Here is a 22,311-nt window from a genome sequence, read left to right as displayed (position 1 = left end):
CCAACTACGTCGAGCGTAAAACGTTCCGTTACTTACGCAACGCACCTCCCTCGCACTACTTCGTCGGCTTTTCACTCAACTCTGGTGCTGCCTCTGCTGCGCAGAATCTACAAACTCAAAGTGCGGTAAAATGCATCGCTAGCATTCAACCCACCTGTTTTCGTCCTTATATTCATTGCTCGTATTTAGTTACTCTTCCGACGCCTGCTTGCGCCAATCTGCACCAATTCGGTAAGCATCCTCAGCCCGCCCGCTTCATACATTCTCCGATATCCGCAGCTCTTCTCCAATTTAAGGAGATTTTCATGTTATCGGGCCCCGCTGCAGCTGCGTACCTTAGCCCTTTATCGTGTCGCTAAAGCCTCCTTCTCGGATCCCCGTAACATGTGGGCTCGTTCTCTTGAGCACCTAGCTGCATTAACAAAGGAAGGCCATGCGGACACTTCGCCTCAAGACTCTATCCAGAGTTTGCCGTACGTAGGATGACGCCTAGCGTAGTGTCCTACTTCACCACACACCTTGCACATTTTCTCAAGCCTCCTTCCTGGACTGCCTCTCCCTGCTGGAGCGCTCTGCTGCTGAATGGCGTCTCCCTCTACAATTGTTGCACGCACGCCCTTCGATCCCCAGCTCCTGCTTTCTCCTCTGGTAGCATGCATATCGGATAGGTCCTTTTCACATCCCTCTGTAATGGCCTCCTAAAAGATGAGGATGCGAGCCTACTCTCACCATGAAATTTTTGCAGTTTCGTCGTTCATCTTTGGCATACCAGTCCCTAGGGAGTTTTACACAGCAGAGAATTAGTGTCTTATTCCTTCCTACAGGAATGCGTTTCTGCACTAGGGCTGATTATCATGCCATATAGTCTTCATGACTTCCATTTTACTCGAATCCAACAGGCTCCTCCAACACCTTCGTTCTTGGTAGGTGCGTAAACTGCCATCAAGCTGCTGCCCTAAAAACTCCTTATTGCTTATGCGTGTGGCGTCCGTTAGTGATGTTCGGTAATGCAGTAGAGCAGGGCTTGTAAAGCACCCTATGAGCTGCTACACCTACTGCGTTGGCTCTAGCCTCAAATCGGCAAAACGAACCTATTCAAGGCCTTGGACTATCTCCCAGGCTTTCTGGTCCTCAAAATTCAAGTTAGCTTTGACAGCCGAAAGTGACCCATCAAGGCGCTCGTGATCCAATATTCTTTGCAAAAGATTCGCCTTGTTTCCAGTTGTTGATTTGCACCTGGCCAGTACCTTTTTCACGTTCCCTGGAGACCTGTGGGGCAGCCAGATGATCCCGCACCATGCGCAGCGCAGGCTGTTGGTTAAACTCTGTCTTCAGTACTTCTGCCTTGTAGTTGACAAAATTGCTCTGGATGCTAGTTGCATGGATACCACTGCTGTGAGCTCTTCATTAAGCTATCTCGAAATGATTGTCGCCCTCTGGGGATGTACGCGCGCGCAAGGTCCTAGGTGAGCCTTTGCATAAATTACTGCCTACTGATGCTTAGTAGAAGAACAATTACACAATTTCTGAGCAGCCCCCCCGCATGGCACATGAAGGCTAGCTGAGTATTTTCATGATTGCCTAGTGCTCGCGAGCCTGCACTCAGTTGCAGCAAACATAGGAAACAATCTGAAACTGCCTCAAGGAACAATTGAGGCTTTTGAAATGAAGTAATGCGTCGTAGGCTATAAGGAAGACCAGCGTGACTCGAAGGTGGTAGATTAAGAGCTTTAACGCACAATATGGAGCATCATGGCAAAAATTGAAAGGGCTCATTCAACCTCGCCAACTAGAAACAAGCAGTGCCAGACTATTGCTGAAAAAGACTCGGAAACCAAAGCAAGTGCTAGAGGAAAGCGCAGCACTGAGGTGCAAAGGAGCAGCTTAGAAAGGAATCTAAAGCTTAAGAGGTTTTTCCTGGCACTCCATCAATACCAAGAAGAGCCCAGTCCCAGTTATGAACCCGTCGTAGAGAAGCGTTGCTAACCCTATGCAGGATGGCGATCATAGGAACAGTAATCGTTCAGAGCCGGAATACCAAAGCAATAAATCTGCTGGGGTGCGGAACCGTATTCCTTGGCCATACTAAGATCCCAACAGATGCCTGGACCCCCATCCCTTCACTGCTCTAACAAACGCTTCTTACCCCTTCATAGCTGCTTCAGTAAGTCCTATGTTCAACAGGCTTTTACGGTCCTTTGGCCATACGACGCAACATGCTAGGGCATTGATGAACTAGTAATGTCTCTAAAGATTTAAGATATTTCTTTTGTTTATCAGAGTATAGCAGCTCTGCAGTTTGGCTCACAGGGGTTGTGGATTGTCCTGTAACTTTAACGATAGAAAGCGGGGCGTCCACACAATAGCGTGGCCTCACCATTAAACGTATGAATATCATCCATTTCGCATGTGAAAGCATCTTATAGGTATGAGGCACCAAAGCAAGATCAATAGTCACACTGTTAATCCGTGCAAGAAAGTGCTTTTGAATTACTTCAGCTGAAGCGCTCCGTGAGGCCGGTCTAGGCAACCGTTTCCTGTAAGCTTTGATATGCCCCAAAGTAAGTAGCTGGACTTTTCGGGCTCTTTAAGCCCTCAACTCGTCTAATTCGCGGCAAATTTACGTTAAGCGTTGCTTGCCTGTACGCAGCGGCTGGTCTTCGCAGTACAGGAGGTCGGTGTTGAATTCGCTAAGTGCTCGACCTTTTATGTCTCTGTCAGCTGATATTTGCAGTTCAGACCGCCGGCATTTAATTCCCATCAGTGCGTGGCCTTTTACGTTTCTGTTAAGTGCATGCATGAGTAGGTAATACAAATTCCCACTGCTTGACACTTGAATTTGGCAATGTGACTTGCGGCAAATTTACGTCAAGCATTGCTTGCCAGTAGGCAGCGTCTAGTCTCCCCAGTACAGGCGGTCGTTGTCTAAATCGCATCAATGCTCGACCTTTCATGTCTCTGTAGGTCAGCTGCTCTTCGCATTTCAGGCTGCCACTGTTGAGTTCGCATCAGCGCTATACCTTTTACGTCTCTGTAAGTCCATGCTTGAGCAGGTGATGCCAACTCCCACTACTTGAGACTTGATACTGGATTATAGACTGAACGCCAATCATGCATGTTATCATATTGTTAGCTGTTCTACGTTGCCACTGCAACTCACAGATGGCAACTAGACAGCCCGTCGACTGATTCCCCTCAACGATGTGTAATTTTGGTTGAACTCTTGTCGCTTCACAGAAAATTTCAACCACGTGGACGAAACACGGCTGAGCAGTTTATCAGCCATAATTTCTCAACTTGTGCATTCGCAGTTACCAAACAGCGCCGCAATGGCGCTTGTTCCTTGAATCGCAGCACCGGATGCATCGTGATGTAGCTCAGGCGTGCCATCTACACAGCTATGATAACACCCAGATATCACTTTAAGCTTTAACTTATGTGATCCTTCCGCGTTACTCAAGTGTGGAGCTCATCTTCATCGTCATCGTCATACACATCTTCTTGGTCCTCTGCAGTAAGCCCCAATTCTCGCATTAAAAGCTGCTCCACCTGAGACCACAAAACCGCACATTTCGTGGTCAAGCCAAAGTTTGGCCGCAAACTCAACTGTCCTAATTTCCGTGAGCATAAGCAGCATGCGCCTCAATTTTGAGAGAACCTTTGTCTGCCTACTGCGTCACGTTGTTGAACCAGCACAAGCCTTTGTAGTCGCTCGCGCAAACTGCATCCCAGGACGCAAACAAGCACCAGCAACCATGTTATCTTGAGGGCAAATGCATCAATGAAAGACCGTAGTACAAAGGTGGCACATGGCCAGCTGTGCCGTCGGCATAACTTCTGCAATTCAAGGCAAGGAAATGCACCTACAACTGTTGAACATTTATTTAGAATTAAGTAAATGGACACAGACGTACTGGCGGTGCTTGTACACGTGGAACGAGATGGCGATAGAACAGGAAAGTGGAAGAGCCAGAAACACAAAAAGGATAAAGCAAACGAGCAAAGTCGCGTCCGCTGAGTCTGCAGCAGTAAGCAAAACTGTGGGAGATAAGTGATACAGATAAATTGGAAAAAGAATCTTATGCGCGTTCACCTGCCGCGTGCTTCCTTGGCTGCTGGATCTCCAGGCACGTGATGCTAGTATCAAGACTAACCAATGATGAATCGTACTTCCCCCATAAACATCCCGAACGGTTGTTCCTCATTAGGATAAAAACAAATGTGCATGCGCGAAGTGGCGTGATGCCCCGGGACAGCATCAAACAGCGCGTCGCTGTTGCCAACTGCATCCTTCAGTGAACTACTGAATCTGCACGCAGGGGGAAACGAAAAGCCCAGCCGAGCCACCTCTCAAAATCCTATGGAAAACAGCGACTGTTTAATTTCTGAGTTAACTGAGGTTTACATTCCTTGAACTGAGTAGACCCTGCTACACTCATTCGTGCGCATTCATTAATGCTGTTTGCTTTTCAGGGTGGCCGCGTTGTATTCATCAGAGCATGCTCGCAGCCCGCCACTGACTCTTGCGACCTCCACGCTAGTATGCCTCCCTAGCACAGTGGGTAGAAGGACGTACACAAACCTAAGGGTCCCTTTGTTCGTAGCTTCATCCCATGAATATCCATCAGGCGCTACACTTAAGAGACTGTGCTCATCCCAGAACCCTACGCAGGACGGAAAACGCAGCAGAAAGTTTGTTATGAGGTCTGCTGGAGCAAAAGAACCAGCGCAGTTACAGGCACGCATATTGCAGGAAGGTCACCTACAAGCTGGCGTCCTAAGAAGCAGTTAGCGACAATAAACGAAAAGAACACCACTTCTACACTGCTTACCTAGACATGGCTGGGCGATCCCCACTGGTGATTCTTTGATGGCCAGGCGGTTGAATCGCGAAACGTTTACTCCATCTGCAGTAAATGAAGCGCACAGAACCAGCCGTTGCTGTATGGCAGTCCCTTCGGCACAAAATTGATATCCGAAGCATGATCCAGTTCCAAGTGAACGAAACACGCAAAAAGCCCAATGAGACCACAGAGCCCTAGTCCCCATTTCACTTAACATCGACCATGGTTGTAACTCGTATTACTGTGCGATCTGTTGCCTTCTTTCCCGACGTGTAAACCGCTACGGAGCTAATGCGTCGTAAAGTACTGAGCGCTACGCACCGATGTACTTTGTAAACATCCAGCCCGCATCAATAAAGTGCCGAATTTGAACAGTTTCAGGTTCGTCGTGTGTGTCGTCATCTGCTTGAGGAGCCACAGCCGGGGATATATGAAATTTCAACTCGCCAACAAGTTGGGGGCCCTTGAATGCACGTGCCTTTTCCTTCGTGTCATCATGACCTGCCGTTTCACCGTGCAAGCCATTTTCTGCCTCCTTGTCTTCAGCCCCATTTTCTCCCTGGACTTGGGTTTGGAGAGTTTGAGCTGAGCGCGCAACATCCCCCGCTGCATCACTGCTCGTGGTCTCCTCCTGGTTTTCACCTTCTTGCCGTTTTGGTTTCCGCCGAGCATTATTTAGGAGGCAAACCCCAACTTTCCACCTTGCTGGGGCTTCATTAGCTGGGGCTTCATTAGGGTCCTCTACAGGGAAAACATGACAAAACAGTGTATGCATAAGGTCACAACGCACTTCGGCAGTCAACAACTTGTTTCAGAAACCCTAGACTGAATTAGTTTCACCCAACACACGCACAACTGTAAGCGATTGTGCGAATGCTTACCCCGCAATGCAGAAAGTCGGCGCGCCTCCACATCACGAACAACTGAGGCCTGGTGCTGTAATGACGAAGTAGCTGGTTTCTGGTCTTTCGTTGCCTCTGTGATTTCGCCGGTACTGTCTAAGGATGAAACCTCCGCGCCCCACTTCGGTTTGTGTACCACCCCGTGAGCTTCCCTCCAGATCTCAACACTGTAGTCGAGAGCGTCAAGCACTCTGGTGACCTTCTCCTGCGGCACTGCAAACGTGATGTAGCGCGCTAGCCGGCTCAGCTGCGGCTCAGGGCTGCAAGCAAGCCAAAAAGGTTCAGCTGCCGATTCCTCGCTCTTCCCACTCGACAACATCAGCTGAGCCTCTTCGCAGGACTCAGGAATGACTTTTGCGCCTGGGTTTGAAGCGGGAATGCTCTGGGCCCCTTCTCTAACAGGCAATTTAATGAAGGCCACACATGATTCTTCCATAGGTGAAGAAGTGATGGACTGCCGCCAATACAGAAAAGGATGTCGGCGCCGAGGTCGAGGGCGAGCAGCAACGCCTGCAGAGAACGCCGGATGGTCCTTTACTGTCTGAAGTGATGCATCAGGTGATGGATCTTGTTCCTTCGAGACCGCTGAAGGGTTCGTTTTGTCTATCAATTTGCGTTCAAGAAGTGGAGTCGCATTTGTATCCAACCATAAATTTAATCCCCGGGGAAAGGTTGTCCATCGGCCAAAAATGCGTATGAAGTGCGGGTCATTCAAGGCCCCTCCTTTTTCGTTATTTTGGGAGTAATTTGCTCCTCCGTCTCCCCCAGATTGTCCTGTGGCGCTCGGGAGAGTAACCGTAGAACCTGAGGTGGCACTCTCAGCCTTCGACTGACGGGCCATCGTCCGGCGCACAAAAAAGTCCGCGGGCAGATCAACAGGAAACGTTTGATTCAAGAGAGGCCCCACCGGCCAGTCCACTGTGCTCAGAGCTACGTAGGGGCTGCCTCCCTCTTCTCCTTTGCATCGAACAATCTCACCCCCAACAGCCAGTGGCATACTGCAGCTGCCGTACCTGATAGGACGGAACTCAACTTCCATGTCCTTACTTTTAGAGGCAGAGGCAGGCTTCTGCGGGTGCAAAAAGCCGGATTGAGACCCAACAGCAGGAGAGACGAGATTTGCTGCCTCTGCAGCCGCGGCTGAGAGAGGTGCTTCAGCAGCGGAAACAAAGAACGTTCCACATCCTGAGCCATCTGGGACTCCCCTGAAAAGCGAGAGTAAGGCAAGGACAGCTAAGGTGTTACACAGACGCAGCCGCTGTGCAGTTCCGCATGGAGTGCTTTCGTTTCGTGCCACCGCTAAGGGGCCGATGCAGCTAGGAAGACCCATGCCCCAGTTGAACAATCTTCCAGACAGCACTATGCTGAGTCTAGCAGCCTCAAGCTCTCAATGGTTCTGCTATCCAATTCATTCTGTACGCATGCAATCTTATGTAGCTCTTCGGATTTGTCAGCCTGCAGGGGGCTCCGCGCAGCTGAATTGACCTGGTAGAGGCGAGTACTGCTGATTAAGGAGTGGCGGGCAACGCATAGCTTGGGGTGTATCTCTCTAAATCCTACGGTTAAAGTTAAAAGCAAATGCTGACGTCAGTTCTACAGCAGTTTTCACTTTTGTTTCCTTGGATGCGCAAGACAGCGTAGCCGGCATTCGCATGCACCTACCAACTGATCATTTGTTTGCCGTCGCTGGCATTGCTGCGTGCTGGATCTGCAGGTTGCAGCCGTTTAACTATATTAACAAAACAATCCCTCAGTACTGTCAATAGAAAAGTTTAGTAGCAGGACGTGAGCTTCTTTTTCTGGGGCGTTCAATGGCGAGGCCAGGAGGACCCATCCCAGTTATATTTGTGGGGCTTACAGTCGTATCTGCCGTCCTGCTGACATTAATCCTCAGAAAGGTTTGGGGAACTTCCAGGACTGGCAGAGAAAAGCAGAGGGAGAGACCGTCAAGCTCTTCGCTGGTGGTGAGTCACACTCGCTGGAACCGACACCAGACCACTGCGTTGGCACAGCGACGCCTCGGGAAGCCAGAACAAGTGATAAACAAAAATCAAGTAGATACGGTGTGTTGTTCCAGTAGATACAGTGTATTGCCCCGCCTCGCCAGCTGAGAAGCAAGAATGCAATTTCGGTTCAGCATACACCTCCCCATGTGTGTCTGCGGTGGTGCTTCGTCTCAAGGGTATTGATGCGCCTCCTGCCTCGGATGGAGCAGGACGCTTTGAAGAGGCGTGCGATGCAGTTGAGGTCGCGTCAAAGGATTTGTCAAATGCGTCTATGATTGAGTTCTATGGTGGGTTCCTGCAAGCAGTGCGTGTCGTTTCATCTAATTCAGAGCTGCAAGATGCCCGTTGTTTAACGAGCCCTTCACCACCCACGATAAAGGCAGACAGCATTGAGACGGCGGCCAATATTTGATAGTACATTGCTGCAGGCCTCTTCAAGCAAGCCACGCAGGGCGACTGCGACCTCAGAAGGCCTTCCGCCCTTAATGTTCAGGGCCATGCAAAGTGGTTAGTGCCTTTAGTGTTTCTTTCTCCCTCTCCATGGCTCGCTACTGTATTATTTAGTTGACGCGCTCCAGTATACATTGTCTCCACTGTCCTCCTGTGAATTTGGAAGCGTTCATCTCCCTGAGGATGCATCTGTAATTGCTGAGTTCAGGTCAGCCTGGGAAAAGCACAAAGGTCTGCCTACCAGTGAAGCAAAGGCGAAGTATGTTAGCTTGGCGCTGCGCCTGGGACTGTTACGGCATGGAGAGGGTTCGACAGAAGGGCGAACGGGAGTGCGAGTTACATTTCACCACTAACAGCAAGTGACCCGCCTCTCCGCATTTTGGCCGTATTAAATTTACTACGCTATGAAAGCAATATACAGAACTGCAGGCTCTTCAGAAACTGCCGCAATATTTAGGTGCTTTTACGTTCGTGCTGAATATTCCGCTGAATCGAAGGACTTCCGTTCATCTGTTGTAACTTATGGGATAAGTTCCCCAGCTTGGCTTTTCCCTTCAGCTTGGCCCCGTACAAAGCAGGCCTGTCGTGGACGCAGAAGAACTCGGTTGCTTTTCGTAAGAGCTTTCCCTTCACTTGCTGCAGCTGCAGATCTAGTGGTGTCTTGGCATCCTTTTTGTCTTCCCTGAGCAGGTTGTTACTGCTAGCTTTGCCGTTGCATAAGGGCGAAGATCTCAAGAGAGTGATGCGAAATTTGGATAAGATTAGTTAGCTAGTAGCTACATCGGCGTTATAAAGTATGAATATCCCGAATCTAAGCAGCGTAAAGAGCATGGCGGGCACCTCATATCCTGCTGTGCAGATCGAAGGGAGATGCGTTCTGTTGTTTGGTTGCGGAGGGGAACTTTGACGCTGCCGTAGGTGCACTATTAAGTAAGCTAGCTGTCGAGTGGTTAGACTGTTCCGCTGCAGCATCTCCCCTTACTGCGTTATGTTGCTTGACGAAGCCAAGTTGCATTCATTCATTTTAGGATTCATTCGTCTACTACGAGTTGAGAAGACATTCGGGGCAGCCCAGACTTTTTTGTGTTTTTGTTATGCGAAGAAGATTCTTCCCTCGTCTACATCACGGGCGAGGGCGGAATGACTGGACTTCACTTTGCGGCGGATAGGTGAGCAAGTGGACTTGACTTGGGGAAAGTGATTAAGCATTGTGCAGAAATCTGCGGTGCTTCTTGTGAAGCTGCAAGAATTTCACGTATATTCCCGAGTCCGACTGATATTCCTCAACTAAAGGTGCAAACATCAGGCAGCTAACGTGTGTGAGGCCCGAATATTTGTGTCTGTTGCGTAGAGGCCATGCGAATATCGCGAAGATGCTGATAGAGTGCGGTGAGGTTGCACCGACACAATTGGTTTTAGCGTTAAAACTGATTGTGCTCAACGCGCTGCTCATGTTTTGGGCGAATGTTCTGTAGTTTCGCGCTTAGTATGACACTTCTTGCAGGATTCAATACAGACTCATTCCTCTGGCCAGGGATCTTGGCTCTACGTTTTAGGGGGCGTACAGTTGAGGTCATGCGTTTCATGTGTTGACTTGCGCACAGGTGCCGAGTTGGACTGCCAAGACGATTGGGGTGAGACTCCTCTCCATGTTGCACTTGCAGCTGGCCAGCAGGAGCTGGCTTCCATGCTCATCAGAGCTGGAGCAAACACCTATATCAGAAACAAAGAGGGGAAGAGCTGTGACGATTTGATGGAGAACGAGCTTAAATGGCAGTAGGCTGACTCCACCATGCCTCACAGTGTCCTGGCAAAGGTTCACTTCCTGTGTTGCGGCGCCTAGAAACCGGATTTTGCGGTATTCGTCTGCAAAGAAGGGCAAAACTACCGTAACCGATGCAGACCAGTTTTCGGTACACATCTGCACAACATTTTGACGTGACCTGGTAGCAGCAAAAATATATGAAGAAATACGGGTCGCTGTTCTTCGTAACTGGGACTAGCTCACCATTTCATTTGCTCCTTAAAGCGCATGCGCCTGTGTTACTTGGCATGTTCTGTGACTGTCAGGGCCAAAGCTATGCGTGGGGACAAAGAGAAACTCGATGGAAAGCTTTCCTGAGGACTGGTCGTAGGCCGCGAGTGAGCGGGGTTCAATCTACTGGCACCTGCAGCAGAAGAAATTTTTCGTCGTGGTGTAATGCTGCCACCCTAGCACTGTGCAAAAATCGGATTCATGAGGCTTGTTGAGATGTGGGTGGCCTCAACTTCCCACTTGTTGCTTCGCGCGCACCCCCGTTTTGCCAAATGCCAGTGGGTGCCAATAGCATGAGCCCCTTGCGCACCAGCGCTAAGCACATCGCCAGGCCGGACGTCTGAAAGTATGGGGGTGTGAAGAGCAAACATTTGCGGGCAGATGCTGACAGTGGACTCAATCGAAGGAAATGGTTGCAGGACACTGCGCGAGATTGCATAATTTGTAGTGAAGCGAGCTGCCGAGACATGAGTTTGGCAATGATTTATCAAGCCTCTTCAAGGGTAGCTTGAAGGCAGCCCGGGATAACTAGGCAGTGTTCCTGCCGGCCAGATAGAGTGACGCTCTTGATGCCGCAGGTGCGACAAAATACCACGTGGCGCCTGTTCAAGGCTTTCGTCCCTTTAGTTTTTGATTGTCTTGAATATAATAAAATATCAGAAAGCCACTGATGAGCCTCGCTTCAGTGGCTGTCAGCATCTAAGGTGCTGCAACTTTCAGCAGGAACCTTATGTAAGAGCCCTTGGTTTCAAAAGTGACGCTTAATTCAGCAGTCTGCGCCTGGCGTTTTTGCATAAAGAAAACAATGTAGTGACGACATCAGGGCACTTCTGTCCTGCGAGGTGCTTCACGGAGCAACGGTTAGCGCTTCGGGATTGGATTGGTGCAGGTGCTCATCACCTTTTCCATCTGTCTGTTGAGCAGGTGCGGCTGCATGTTTGGCGAGCAACTAATAAGTTGTCACTGGCAATGTCCCAGTGGTTTTAAAAAAAACTAAGGCATTACTGATAGGCGAGGCTTCTGTCGAGCGGTGCAGGCAGAGGGTATACAAGATAACTACCAAATGGGACAGACGGTAGATTCATACGGGAGGCAATGACACTATTGGCATCTCCGCACGCTTTGCACATGACGCAGACGGAACCGTGGGGAGATGCTGGAAACACTGCAGGGGAATAATGCAGCGGCAGCACAGCAAAGGGCTCGTCAAAATGTCCGGAGCTGCAGACTGGTCTCCAGAAGCAGCCAGTATACAGGTGTGTGTGTTGCCAGCGCTGACAGAAGGTAACGCGTTGGTAGTATTTTGCCTAGCCGCTGAGGGTTTCATGCATTGTTTCCCATGGGGCGGAAGACCTCTGGGGCAAGTGGTGCAGTAGAGTGAACAGAAAAACCGGTCCGAAATGCGCCGCATCCTACGCGTGTCGAATCCCATCAGATTGAGAATCATCGTATAGAAAGCAGTAGGCTAGCTAGCCCATGCTTTTTGGGTGTATATCCCATTCTGTGCTGTGGGCAGCATCAGGCTTGTTTTAATCTATACGTTTGTGAACTGCATATTCCTTTTGAACTGTCCTTTGTAGAGGAGGTTGCCCTGTTATTTTGACTCACCTCCACAACAGCCAGTCTACCAGAAACTTGGTATTGTACGAACTCGATATTTTCTCAACGCCCTCGATTTCAGAAGCCATTCCGGTGCGGCTTGACTTGCTTCAGGCTAGTAGCATCACTTCAGGGTCTTTTGGAAGAGGGAAACGCACTACTACGCTACGTGGGACTTCTGCATTTGCCCAACCGAGGATCTGTTCTGTGATAGGATTGGGGGTAGGCCACAGTGTGTTTAACTGTGTGGGACATAACCGAATCTGAAGGGGTGTCTTACGGAGCCTATGTCGCGGAAATACAATTTTTGCGACGTTCATAAGAACTTTCTAGGGTGCGGGCGAACTTGCCTTAAGGCTAGCTTCGAGAATGAGCTTCAGGGATGCAGAATGGAGCTCCAGGTGCCGAACTAACACAAGAACAGGTCTTCAGCTGTGTTCATACCACTGAGAAACACGAAAGGGTTTTCAACATTGGTTCGCTTGTCGAAATGTGTATTACAGTGCTTCAGCGCCTCGCTGTGCAATCTGGGCATCCCCTTTTCAAGCAGCAATACGTCCGGTCGCTCTGTTTACCAGCCAGCGTTTCGCCATTGTCTTTTGTATTCAATTAAGAGACTTCGCTAGGATTTTTCTTTGCGTTTCGGTTCATGGCACGAGATCCACGGACACTCTTGTCAACAGGTGGGCGGTGTTCGTCGAGCACTCGCCAAGGCCGCACCCGAAATACAGCGAAATACTTGGACGGAAAATTTAGCTTTTCCTTTTTCGTTTTGACGGTTATTAATAGCTTCCACTGCGGTTGGCTTGTGCTCGCGGCAGGATGAGCTGCAGCACTGTCTTGAGTGACTTCGCCTTTTATACTCTTTCCCACCAGTTCATATTAAAATATGAAATTATATAGTATAGAAACAGAAGTGGATTCCCCTAAAATGCGCTTCACTGGCTCAATCTCAATGGCCAAGCTATCGCAGTCCGGCGACCAGTTCATTTAGTGCATGATCAAAAGAGAACTTCCCTAGAGAGTACTCCACTTACTTATCCAAAGTGGCCAAACTACCGCAGTACGCGGGTGGCTTGATGCTTTGTAAAATTTTCCGCAAATTTTTTGACGCACACCCAGCCCTCGGCTGTCTATGGAAGTCGTGTGCTGGCTATGGCCGTCTTCAGCATTATTAGTTGAAGTGTAAAAGAAGCGTCAAAGAAATTATTAAGGGATATTCTAAGACGGTGCGGAGGCACAAAATCCATAACATAACTTCGCTTATAGGTCTCTGTACTTCCTCACTTACATCGTTTCTACTGGCGCTGTTCTGTCGTTGTTTCTGATTGGACCTCTCTAGGTGCATCTGCCTGTGAAGCTCGAACTTCTGCCGGGTTCATTGCCTCTCAAACAAACTGATATGAAATCAAGGCTTGAAGGCTCGAGGCCTTTGAAAAGACTCTACCCAGAAGCCACCCCAAGTATGAACCCTGCTGGGCTCATCACGGAAGATAGTCTCCGCTTCTGGTTTACTATAGCTCAAAGACATTTTTCAGAAAGCCCTCGTAGTCAATTTGCATCATATGGTATGGGCATCTACGTGTGTACAGCAGAGTTGCCAATGGGCTTTGTGATGGGACACAACTGTACAAGGCCAAGTCCCTTGTGCTTATTGGACACCAGCCTCTGTGTGTTCGAAATTGCCCAGAAGTGCTTCTCAATTAAGACAGTTTCACTAGAAGTGACTTTAAGTAGCTCTATGCTCACAAGAACATGGAAAGCCCAATGCCCAGCAGGAACAGCACAACTGGCTGTGTGCCTCCCCACACTAGTAGCTTTGCCTTTTTAGGAACAAGAACACAAGAATTAAGATCACACTACTAATATGATACAGCAGCCCAAATCTTTCGCCAACTATACGCGTCAAGCAAAAAAAAACGGATGTAAATGACAAGATCCCTGCGGAATGTCATTGCGCTTCGGTGCGCTTTGCACACCATCGTCAACCACATTACCTATACCTCCGGCCCAAAAAAGAAACTAAGACGATCCCAACAGCCGTGAGGAATAACCGAACCGCTGCGCTGCAGTTCCCGTGGCGGCAACTGCCGCTACTTCGACTCTCACAGCATGTGAAGCACCATAACGGTTGTTTATTTCCCTCCTTCAGGCGTCACATGAAGGGAATTGAACACACAAATACAGGTCATAAGCTGCTGCTAGTTTCCTCTTTGTATTTTTGGCAAGCATTGGAAGCTCGAGGTAAAGCATGTGCCCACGCATGCCGCCGTATGCACAACTGATACTCATCAGCCACTAGCAGTTGTAAAAATGACTTCGTTTGCCAGTATTATCTTGGCCAGAAGATACTAAAATTAGGCCGCCGACAAAAGTTTATGGCTCCTTCTTACTATGTTCACCTCCACCTCTACGGACAACCCCGTCGGTTCGCCCTTGCCCAGATTTGTCCCTAGGTGAAGACCTTCACGCCCAGGCAATCCTGTTTGAATTATTGCCAGAGGTCTGCATATTCCTGTGCAACTTCATTCGCGGATATTCTCTTATCTCTTCTTACCTGCAGCAACTTGACCAGGAGCTCTTGCCACCTTTGGGGCACACGCGCCTTCGTCATTTCGGGAATGAGCATATCGGCCGCTATATCCTTCTCTATCAATTTGCCAAAATAGCTTCCTAGAGCAGCAGCATCAATGTTAGCGGGCTCCGTCAGACCATAGGGCAAAGTCTTCGTGAACAATTCATAAATAATAACGCCAAGAGACCACATATCACCCTTCGCGTGTGATATCACTGGCACTGCTCTTCTCTCTCCTTTCAGGATGTTCATAAAAAACTCGGGCTCCGCGTATTCGGGCGTGGTGCCGACAAGGCTATCTATTTCCACCCCCGCAGGGCTGCTGGAACCAAGATCACCTAAGAGAAATGAGCCATCCGCCCGCATTAAACAACCATCCAACTTCAAGTCGTTGTGACAAAAGCCTCTTTCCTGCAGGTGGAGTACCTGCAGCAGCAAACGTTGCGCAATGTACGTCTTTGCATCAGTCGGCAGCGTCGGTACTTGGTCTATGAAGTCTTCGAGATGGACAACAAAGCGCTCAGTCAGTTGCACTTTGCTTGAAATGAACACACCGTTGCTGTGAAGACCATTAGGCAGTTTATCGAGCTGCGCTGTCGCAAGGGGCACCGCCAGTCCCATGCGGGCAGCAGCCTTGTCTGCTGGCATCTTGCCTAAGATCGCACGCAGCCCCTTTTCTTCTGCGAGGACTTGGTGCTCAACATCATTTTCCAGGAGTTCTGTTTCATACTCCGACTCTTCTCCTGCTGATGCTTCCGCTGCTGAGCTACTGCTTGTCTCTTCGTTGACGCCGAAAGGCACTCGCAGTGCGTACACCTCCCCCGTTTCTTCGTCTTTTACCTCCAGCACAAGTGCGAATGTTCCCTCACCCAAAAACTTTGCGATCTTCAGCCTCCGCCCAAAACGTCTCGTGACCGACTCGTCAAAAGGAGTGGCCTCCTTAAGAATCACAGTTTGGCCCAATATGTTTGTAGATGTACCACCAGACAAATGCGCAGCCAGCTCTCTCAACGCTCTTCGGGCCCCTGCAGTCGCCGGTGCACCAATCCCCTTCTCTTTTTTCTCCGCCTCAAGCTTTGCCAGCGCTTCAGCTAGAAACTTCTTCCCATTTTCGGCTGCGGGCGGTAGCCGGCCCTCTTCTTTGCCCACATTCCGCAACATAGTGCTTTCCTCATCCGAGCCTTGCCCGCTTTCATGACCAGCATAGGGAGTCTCTGAAACTAAGCGCATAATACGGCGGCCAATGCTAAATGCATTGAAGGCTAAACCGAAGCCCGATAGCATAACCAAGAACGCTGTTAGGCCAAACTTCAGGCGCTTGCGGCGACGGCGAGCGCGGCCCAAATGGGGTAGCCTAGTCAGAAACAACGGGCCATCTGCCACGTCATTTAGCTTGCTTTCGCTACTTGTTGACAACATCACCGCTGGAGCCTCGGACTTCATCTTTTGTGTTGCACCGGAGCAGCTGCCAGTCCTACTCCCCGTGAGGCTTCCTGAAAAATTGAGACTGCTGCTCGATCAAAGTGGCTTCAAAAGCACTCCTTATGCTTGCATGAACTCCCTTTAAAAATTTGAAAATATGGAGAGGATCACCCGTGAGGCAGCAGATGAAGGATTCCTAGTGCTGGCACAATGCCTGAAGATGTGGCAAGTGAATACCAAGGCGAAAATGGAGCCAATGAGTTCCAGTGCGAGCCACTCGAAGGAAAGAGAGGATGGTCGGGACGGTTGGGACAGCGTGTTGGTTGACCTCAATGGGTGAGGTTCCCCTACATGGGCTCAATAGATTTATCCTTCGTTACTAATTAATACACATACTAAAATGCATCAATTTTATCGCCAGCTGCTCCCCTATAAAATGATGAATGATCTCCAAGTGAAGCCCCAGGCGTCTGTGCACTCGCCAACCAGCGTTTGCCCAACAACAGGTGCCACGTGAATGTTCCTGTCATATATTGCCTTTATGGCGATTCAAGCTGTCACCAAATAAATGGCAATACTACAACGGAGCAGCTTAATTATGTCTAAGCTCTGTTTAAGGTCACTTTCCTTCAAATCGATTCTCTGTGCAGGATGCAATGTTCCGCTCCAGCATCTATTTCTGGATGGCGCGCAGGGATTTGCAGCGCTGAATTACTCTCTAGGACTCCCAGCAACTTCTCTTAAAACCTCTATTTTGTATCATCATATGATGTGGACAGTATGTTTGCTCCATTTGTGGGCAATTTTTTGCCTCTGTCAATGCAGTGCTGACGGAGGCCAACACAGCTGCCCAGCGTAGCGACGGAATAGGAGGAGCCTGGGATTGCACCCATAATAATGCAGCATTGTGTAAAAGCGAGGTAAAAATAGTATCCTCCTGAAAGTTAACAGCATTTCTGTGATTATCCATGGGGAGTTGCTCTCCAGAGAGGGCTCCCAAAAGTGCTGCAGGACACCTGGTGAGGGTGCAGGACAGTTCAATGGTCAGAAGAAGAGCTGCGTCTCAACCCTAGATGTTCAGCACAAGTCTGTGTTAATTTTAGTGTTGAGATTGAGGCAGATATGAGTTCTGTTGTCGGATCTCTTCACGGCTTAACCTCTTTTCGTGGTTTACATCGTACCGTTACCCGATCCACAGCTCTCACACGTTCCGGACCAGAGTGCAGTCAAAAGTAAATAGACCTGCTACTGAAGAAAGTGCGTCGCGATTGCTGTCAAATAAAAATATTTTCCCTTTTGTGCTGCTATAAGCTCAAAGGAGATCGCTCGATCCCTCAGCTTAGCTGTCTGTGTTGTTCCAGGCAAGCCACGAGTCGGGGTAACACATCCAGGCCCACTATCCTAAGTTTCGTGTTGATATATATTCAAAACAACACAACACTTGAGTAAAATTGCTCACAAAAAGTTGGAATATGCGGACGAGGTGAGTTGCTGCTGCTGCCGTTGTTACTGCTGCGGCAGTTATTGCTGCTGCTTCAGGCAATTGCTGCTCTTCTCCTTCTCATGCTGCTGCTGTATCTGCTCGCGGTGGTGGCAATTTTCAAGCGTTTTATTAACCAAATGTATTCTAGCACAACCTGCGGCCACGGCGGTTCCTTATCAGCGCCACCGCAATTCAGGCCTATTTAGGGCGTACTCAAGAATCGTTCGCAGGTCTATTTAGCGCGTACTTAAGATTTGTTCGGTTCATTTCAACAATCCTTGCATGCGGTGTTATTCTCTTCTGTCGCTTGCTCAATGGACCCGCTTTTTCACGGAAGAGCGGATGTTGAGGGCGCTCTTTCATTGGTCGGGGTACGGTCCTCCACTCAGTTAGAGGTCCTTACGTTTCCCTGAGAAAATCGAAATTAATCTTTTCCCTAGGAGTTATCCCTGTAGGTGCGTCATTTACTCTTTGAAATATTCTTGGCTTTAAGCCAACGCACTTTGACGTTCTTCTGCCCAATGCCCTCAACCTGGGCGTCGCCCCTAGTAGAAATTTTGATGTTGAGAACGAGCCAGTGTATTCGAGCATCAACTGGCTTCATGCGCTATTCCCCTGCAAGTAACTCTGTACAAAATTCCCAGTTTATTATGGTTAGGGTAGCCCAGATTTGAGTTCGTCCACTGCGCCAAGCACGCCCTTCCTTGGGAGTCTAAGTAAATTGTCTTTACTCGTACATGCGGAGCAACTCTTGGCACGGCTACGCTTTGGGGCATTTATATTCAGAAGGATCATTTGCAGGGCTTATTTGGCAAAATGCAACAATGTGGGTTGTGCTTTACGAGCGTGGACTTATATGCGCTCGTTTCGTATGCCGTTTTTTACCGACAGTGCGTCCTTTACCTCTGCATATGCGTTTAACTTCCATTTTAAGTAGTAAAAATACCTATCACTGCTGTAGAGGAGTGGTGAATATACGCTGCAGCTCATTATTGGACACGGGAACGGCATTCGCCGACGTATCGTAATCTGTTGGGGGGACTTCTCCATTCATGCTCTCCACTGAATGCATTATAGCGTAAGAGAAGCATAATTTACGTCTTAAGAAATATCTTTGGGAGCTCATTTTAGTGTCGCAATGTTACTATAAGCGGAAACTTTGCTGCTCCCCGTACACACTGCGGTCTTCTAGTGCTGCTGCTCCACGTGCTCACCTGGCCTTGGCTTGCACTGGAAAAAGTTGCTGCTGGTTTTCTGAGTCCTCTGAGCTCCACTTTGTGTGCTTCTGTACATTTTTCTGCTGTTTCTTGCTGGGCAACCCTCGCAGGGTAAAGCGTTATGGTTACACGACTCACGAGCACTGGAACACTTCGCAGTATCCCCAATTTGTGACTTGTTGCCTGCACAAAGTTTTGGCTGCAGAGAGCAAAGAAACTGAGAAGTGAAGGAAAACGTGAAATGCCCTTTCCAGCCAAAAAGCCTATACTACATTGTAGACAAGCATTTGCAAGTCCATTTGTCCATAAGACCAAGCATTGAGCTTGTACTGCACAGGCACTACAGTAGGGCTTACTGGTGACCTATTGTAGTGCACAGGCACTACGATAGGCCTTGCTAGTGACCTACAGAAGAGAGCTAGCTGGCGATCTAGAAGAGGTCATAACACTGAACAAGGACAGGACCCTCTTACTAGGATCGAAGTAAGGCAATTTCTCGGCAAATTAGCATGCCTACACTAGACGTGCCTGTAAATACATGGAGATTGGGATTGGCGATAGCGCCGGCACCGGTGCAAGCCTTCTGTAGTACACTGCGCTCTCTGCAGCGTCTACGATGCTGCACACTCAACTCTGGTGTTCAATGAAATCTTCTCTACTACCGACGCATCGGCTGCGTGTCATCTACCAATTTATTGAAAGGGCCATTTATTTTTAAAACCATATTCCATAAAAGTTGTCTCTTATCGTTGTTGCTTTACTGGGCCGGTGAGGATGTGACGCGCACCGGTGCCGGCGTTGTCGGCAGCCCCACTCTTAGAGCATTCGCAGGCATTCCTAGTTTATACATGTTAATTTTTTAATATATTGCACTTCTATTTTACTAGTAAGAGGTTACAGCTCTCAATCTGCGTCTCAACCGCTTAACCGCTTATAGGTCATCAGTTAGCTATCCTCTGTAGGTCGCCAACAAGCCCCATTGCACTGCCTGTGCACCACACCCCATCTGTAGTGAACAGCTGGCCTACACTGTTCCTACGTATGGTCCCTGGGCTAGTCTGACTAAGTGCACACTCTGCATCTACTATCTAAAATCCATGATTCTCGCCAACTACTGCTGTATACCCTAAATGGCCATATACAACTGAGTTCATATTATTGAGAGGTGAGAAAAACCCAAAATAATAGAACTGACTGTTGACCCTCGCTGAGGGTCAGTGCCTGAGTCACGGCACCAACCTCGCATCCAGCCCCATACCCGCTGCTGGCTAGCGAGCACTCTATTCCCTTTTATGATTTCCTAATATCCAGTGGTGCCTTATGCCTTAAAATATTCTATATTATTCATGCCCTTTCGCGTTACTAAGCCTCGAGGGGTGGCGACGAAGGTCAATTGTAGTGCCTGGCACTACACCATCCCCACAGGGCCTAGGAGGCGAGAACCCCGAGCGAAGGGGATTTTCGAGAGAACAGTTTTTGAAAAAACTATAAATGAGTGTATTTCGTGATATTTGGACTACTGTTTCAAGAAAATGCGCCGAAGGTAGACAGTTACCATAGGGTGCAGGTAGCTGCGTAGTCGCAGCAGTAGGTGCTGTGCACTACATTTGGGGTCCGTTCCGGGAATGAAATATTTGTTCTTTCCGGACTTGGGAGTAGAAATACTACGTTTTAATAGCTAGCGCCTAGAAATCTTCGCTCGGTAAGCGATGCATCTCCGCAACGGACGTGTTATCGGCCCCACACCGCAAAATACTTCTCCCATGTCAGTGAACAAAATGTCGAGCGGGACGCCGGTCCATCATCGCCATGCGACTCCGAAGCCCACCGTGGCAGAGCGGCTGCATGGGCATAAGGAGGCGCCCCCGCAGGTGATACCTATGACCAATGTTATGCCAGGGGACAGTCTCTTCGTCACGGGGGACCAATTCCAGTCCGCTATGAGTGTGATAAGAACTGTTATAGGCGGGACCGGGAAATCAGGCGCAACGTTTCCCATACTACCAGAAGACGGCAGCACTATGCAGGCCTTTTTGCTGCGCATCGAGCGCCGGTACATCCAGATGGGATTGAAGCCGCGCTAGTCGAGCAGCGCACTTACTGACCACCCTGTGGGCCCGGCTCTAACGTATTGGATGTGTCTACGGCGAACTATCGACCCAAGCGACTGAGCAACGGCACAGCGCAGGCTTCTGGAATGGTTCGACAAAGCAGTGTCGCAGGGTCGATTGTTGACGGAGTTGGCTAAAATACGGTGGAATGGTAACCCGAAGGAATACAGGGACCGGTTTGCGGCTGTAGCGGAGCGTGGTTTGGGTGTCGCCCCCGACGAACTCCCTCGCTACTACTGCACCGGGCTACCGACGGAACTCCATCTTCTAATTACCAATAACGGGCAGGTGAAGTATCGGTTGTGTGAACAAGCGGCGACAGCCGCAGCACGCCTCTACGAGCCGACAGAGCGTGCTGGAGCTCCAACAAAGGAGTAGGCGAGCCATTAGGGCTGCTATCCAAGCTAATGGACTCCGTAGGCGCCAGGAAATCGAAAATCGACCTGGAGGAATCCACGTGAACTCATGAGTGTAAGGGTCGCAAATATCTGGCACGTCTCTGCCTCAGGAAGGGAGAACGTACCAAACGTCCGGGGGAAATTTGCAAGAAGCTTGGCGGTGTGGGACACTATGCTCGGGGCTGTCCTACGTACGAACGAGGCCGGACAGAGCGGGAGGAAAGGAGCAGTAGGGAGCCCACACGTCCTAGTACTGAGAAGACGGAACGATTAAACGGGGGGGCCTAGGCATGGTTGCAGACCAGCGTTCTAAGCCGCGTAGCCATGGCAAAGGGATGATGCGTGCGGTAGCGACAGGGCCTAATGATATCCCAGTCTCCCTTGAGTGGGGAAACAAACTGCTCAACACTGCGGAAGGAACTATTACGAGCGATGGGCACGCGGAAGGGACTCAGCGGCTTTTGGAAACGCAGTGGGAGTCTGGGTCGGCGTCGATCCTAAGTGAAGAGGCTCCGGGCGCGACGACGGCTAGCAACAGGAAGTCTGCAGATGCAACAGAAGACGGCTACAGGCCAGACTGAACAGCGATTGCGCCACACTGGTGGCGAAAAACTTGCACGAAAGAGCCTTACAACCAAGGAGGAGCATTGTGCTATGTGGGTGCGACGGCGGTCCTCCTCGTTGAGCTCGCAGCCACTCCATGTGAGGCCTTCTTGGACACTGGGGCTTCGAGAAGCTTCACTACTCCAAAAACAGGCGAACGACTGCAGCTGAAGGTGCGGAAACTTCTAGAAGAGCACAAGTTCATCGTAGCTACAGGTGAACAATTACGCATTGATCGAGTTGTGACGGGATTGACGATGTGGCGCGAAGATGCACGCTTTCCCGGGGGCTTTATAGTGGGAACCGTTCTCTATGACTTAGTCTTCGGTTTGGTTTGGCGGAAGGAACATAAGGTGGCCTGGTATTTCCAGTCCGACAAGCTCCGAACCTACGCGAATGGCCAGTAATGCGAGCTACCGGTCGTCAGGACTGGTGAATAAAAGCTGCAAGGTGACAGTCCTACCGTAGTCCACCCAAAGAACCCTGTAGAGCAAGCAAAAAAGATATTGGCCAAGCAAGTGGCGGGTATATCAGCGGAAGAGGCCGTCATATTCCTACGCCCGCCACCTAAAAGGTATAAGTCCCATGCGAAGACTAAGGAGAAGGCACGGATAACGTCGCTCGTTCGTCAGGCGGCGGCTGACACAAAGAGTTTCAGGGCACCAC

The 22,311-nt window shown here is 49.6% G+C and overlaps 5 protein-coding genes across 5 annotated transcripts; 3 read left to right on the top strand and 2 right to left on the bottom strand.

Annotated features, from left to right (window-relative positions):
• Window positions 1–3,456: 3,456 nt before the first annotated feature.
• On the bottom strand, window positions 3,457–7,076 carry ETH_00028775 (uncharacterized protein; the record flags this gene model as incomplete). The annotated part of the gene is made up of 8 exons (XM_013374197.1): window positions 3,457–3,549; window positions 3,673–3,721; window positions 3,915–4,020; window positions 4,155–4,309; window positions 4,577–4,664; window positions 4,833–4,907; window positions 5,166–5,585; window positions 5,726–7,076. 8 exons carry the CDS (start codon window positions 7,074–7,076, stop codon window positions 3,457–3,459), a joined length of 2,337 nt encoding a protein of 778 aa, XP_013229651.1.
• Window positions 7,077–7,557: 481 nt separating this feature from the next.
• Window positions 7,558–9,982, top strand: ETH_00028770 (acyl-CoA-binding protein, putative; the record flags this gene model as incomplete). Its single annotated transcript, XM_013374196.1, has 9 exons — window positions 7,558–7,710; window positions 7,928–8,039; window positions 8,181–8,259; window positions 8,411–8,531; window positions 8,761–8,816; window positions 9,062–9,132; window positions 9,305–9,371; window positions 9,554–9,591; window positions 9,807–9,982. The coding sequence occupies 9 exons, from the start codon at window positions 7,558–7,560 to the stop codon at window positions 9,980–9,982; spliced, it is 873 nt and encodes a 290-aa protein (XP_013229650.1).
• Window positions 9,983–14,327: 4,345 nt separating this feature from the next.
• Window positions 14,328–15,854, bottom strand: ETH_00028765 (uncharacterized protein; the record flags this gene model as incomplete). The annotated part of the gene is made up of 1 exon (XM_013374195.1): window positions 14,328–15,854. One exon carries the CDS (start codon window positions 15,852–15,854, stop codon window positions 14,328–14,330), a length of 1,527 nt encoding a protein of 508 aa, XP_013229649.1.
• A 4,457-nt stretch (window positions 15,855–20,311) lies between these two features.
• On the top strand, window positions 20,312–20,617 carry ETH_00028760 (uncharacterized protein; the record flags this gene model as incomplete). Its single annotated transcript, XM_013374194.1, has 1 exon — window positions 20,312–20,617. One exon carries the CDS (start codon window positions 20,312–20,314, stop codon window positions 20,615–20,617), a length of 306 nt encoding a protein of 101 aa, XP_013229648.1.
• Window positions 20,618–21,332: 715 nt separating this feature from the next.
• ETH_00028755 (uncharacterized protein) lies at window positions 21,333–21,623 on the top strand (the record flags this gene model as incomplete). Its single annotated transcript, XM_013374193.1, has 1 exon — window positions 21,333–21,623. The coding sequence occupies one exon, from the start codon at window positions 21,333–21,335 to the stop codon at window positions 21,621–21,623; it is 291 nt and encodes a 96-aa protein (XP_013229647.1).
• Between the last annotated feature and the right edge of the window lie 688 nt (window positions 21,624–22,311).

This window comes from Eimeria tenella, genomic scaffold, assembly GCF_000499545.2.
Source record: "Eimeria tenella Houghton genomic scaffold, Eth_scaff2, whole genome shotgun sequence".
Classification (NCBI taxonomy): domain Eukaryota; phylum Apicomplexa; class Conoidasida; order Eucoccidiorida; family Eimeriidae; genus Eimeria; species Eimeria tenella.
This window is presented reverse-complemented; position numbering and strand designations above follow the sequence as displayed.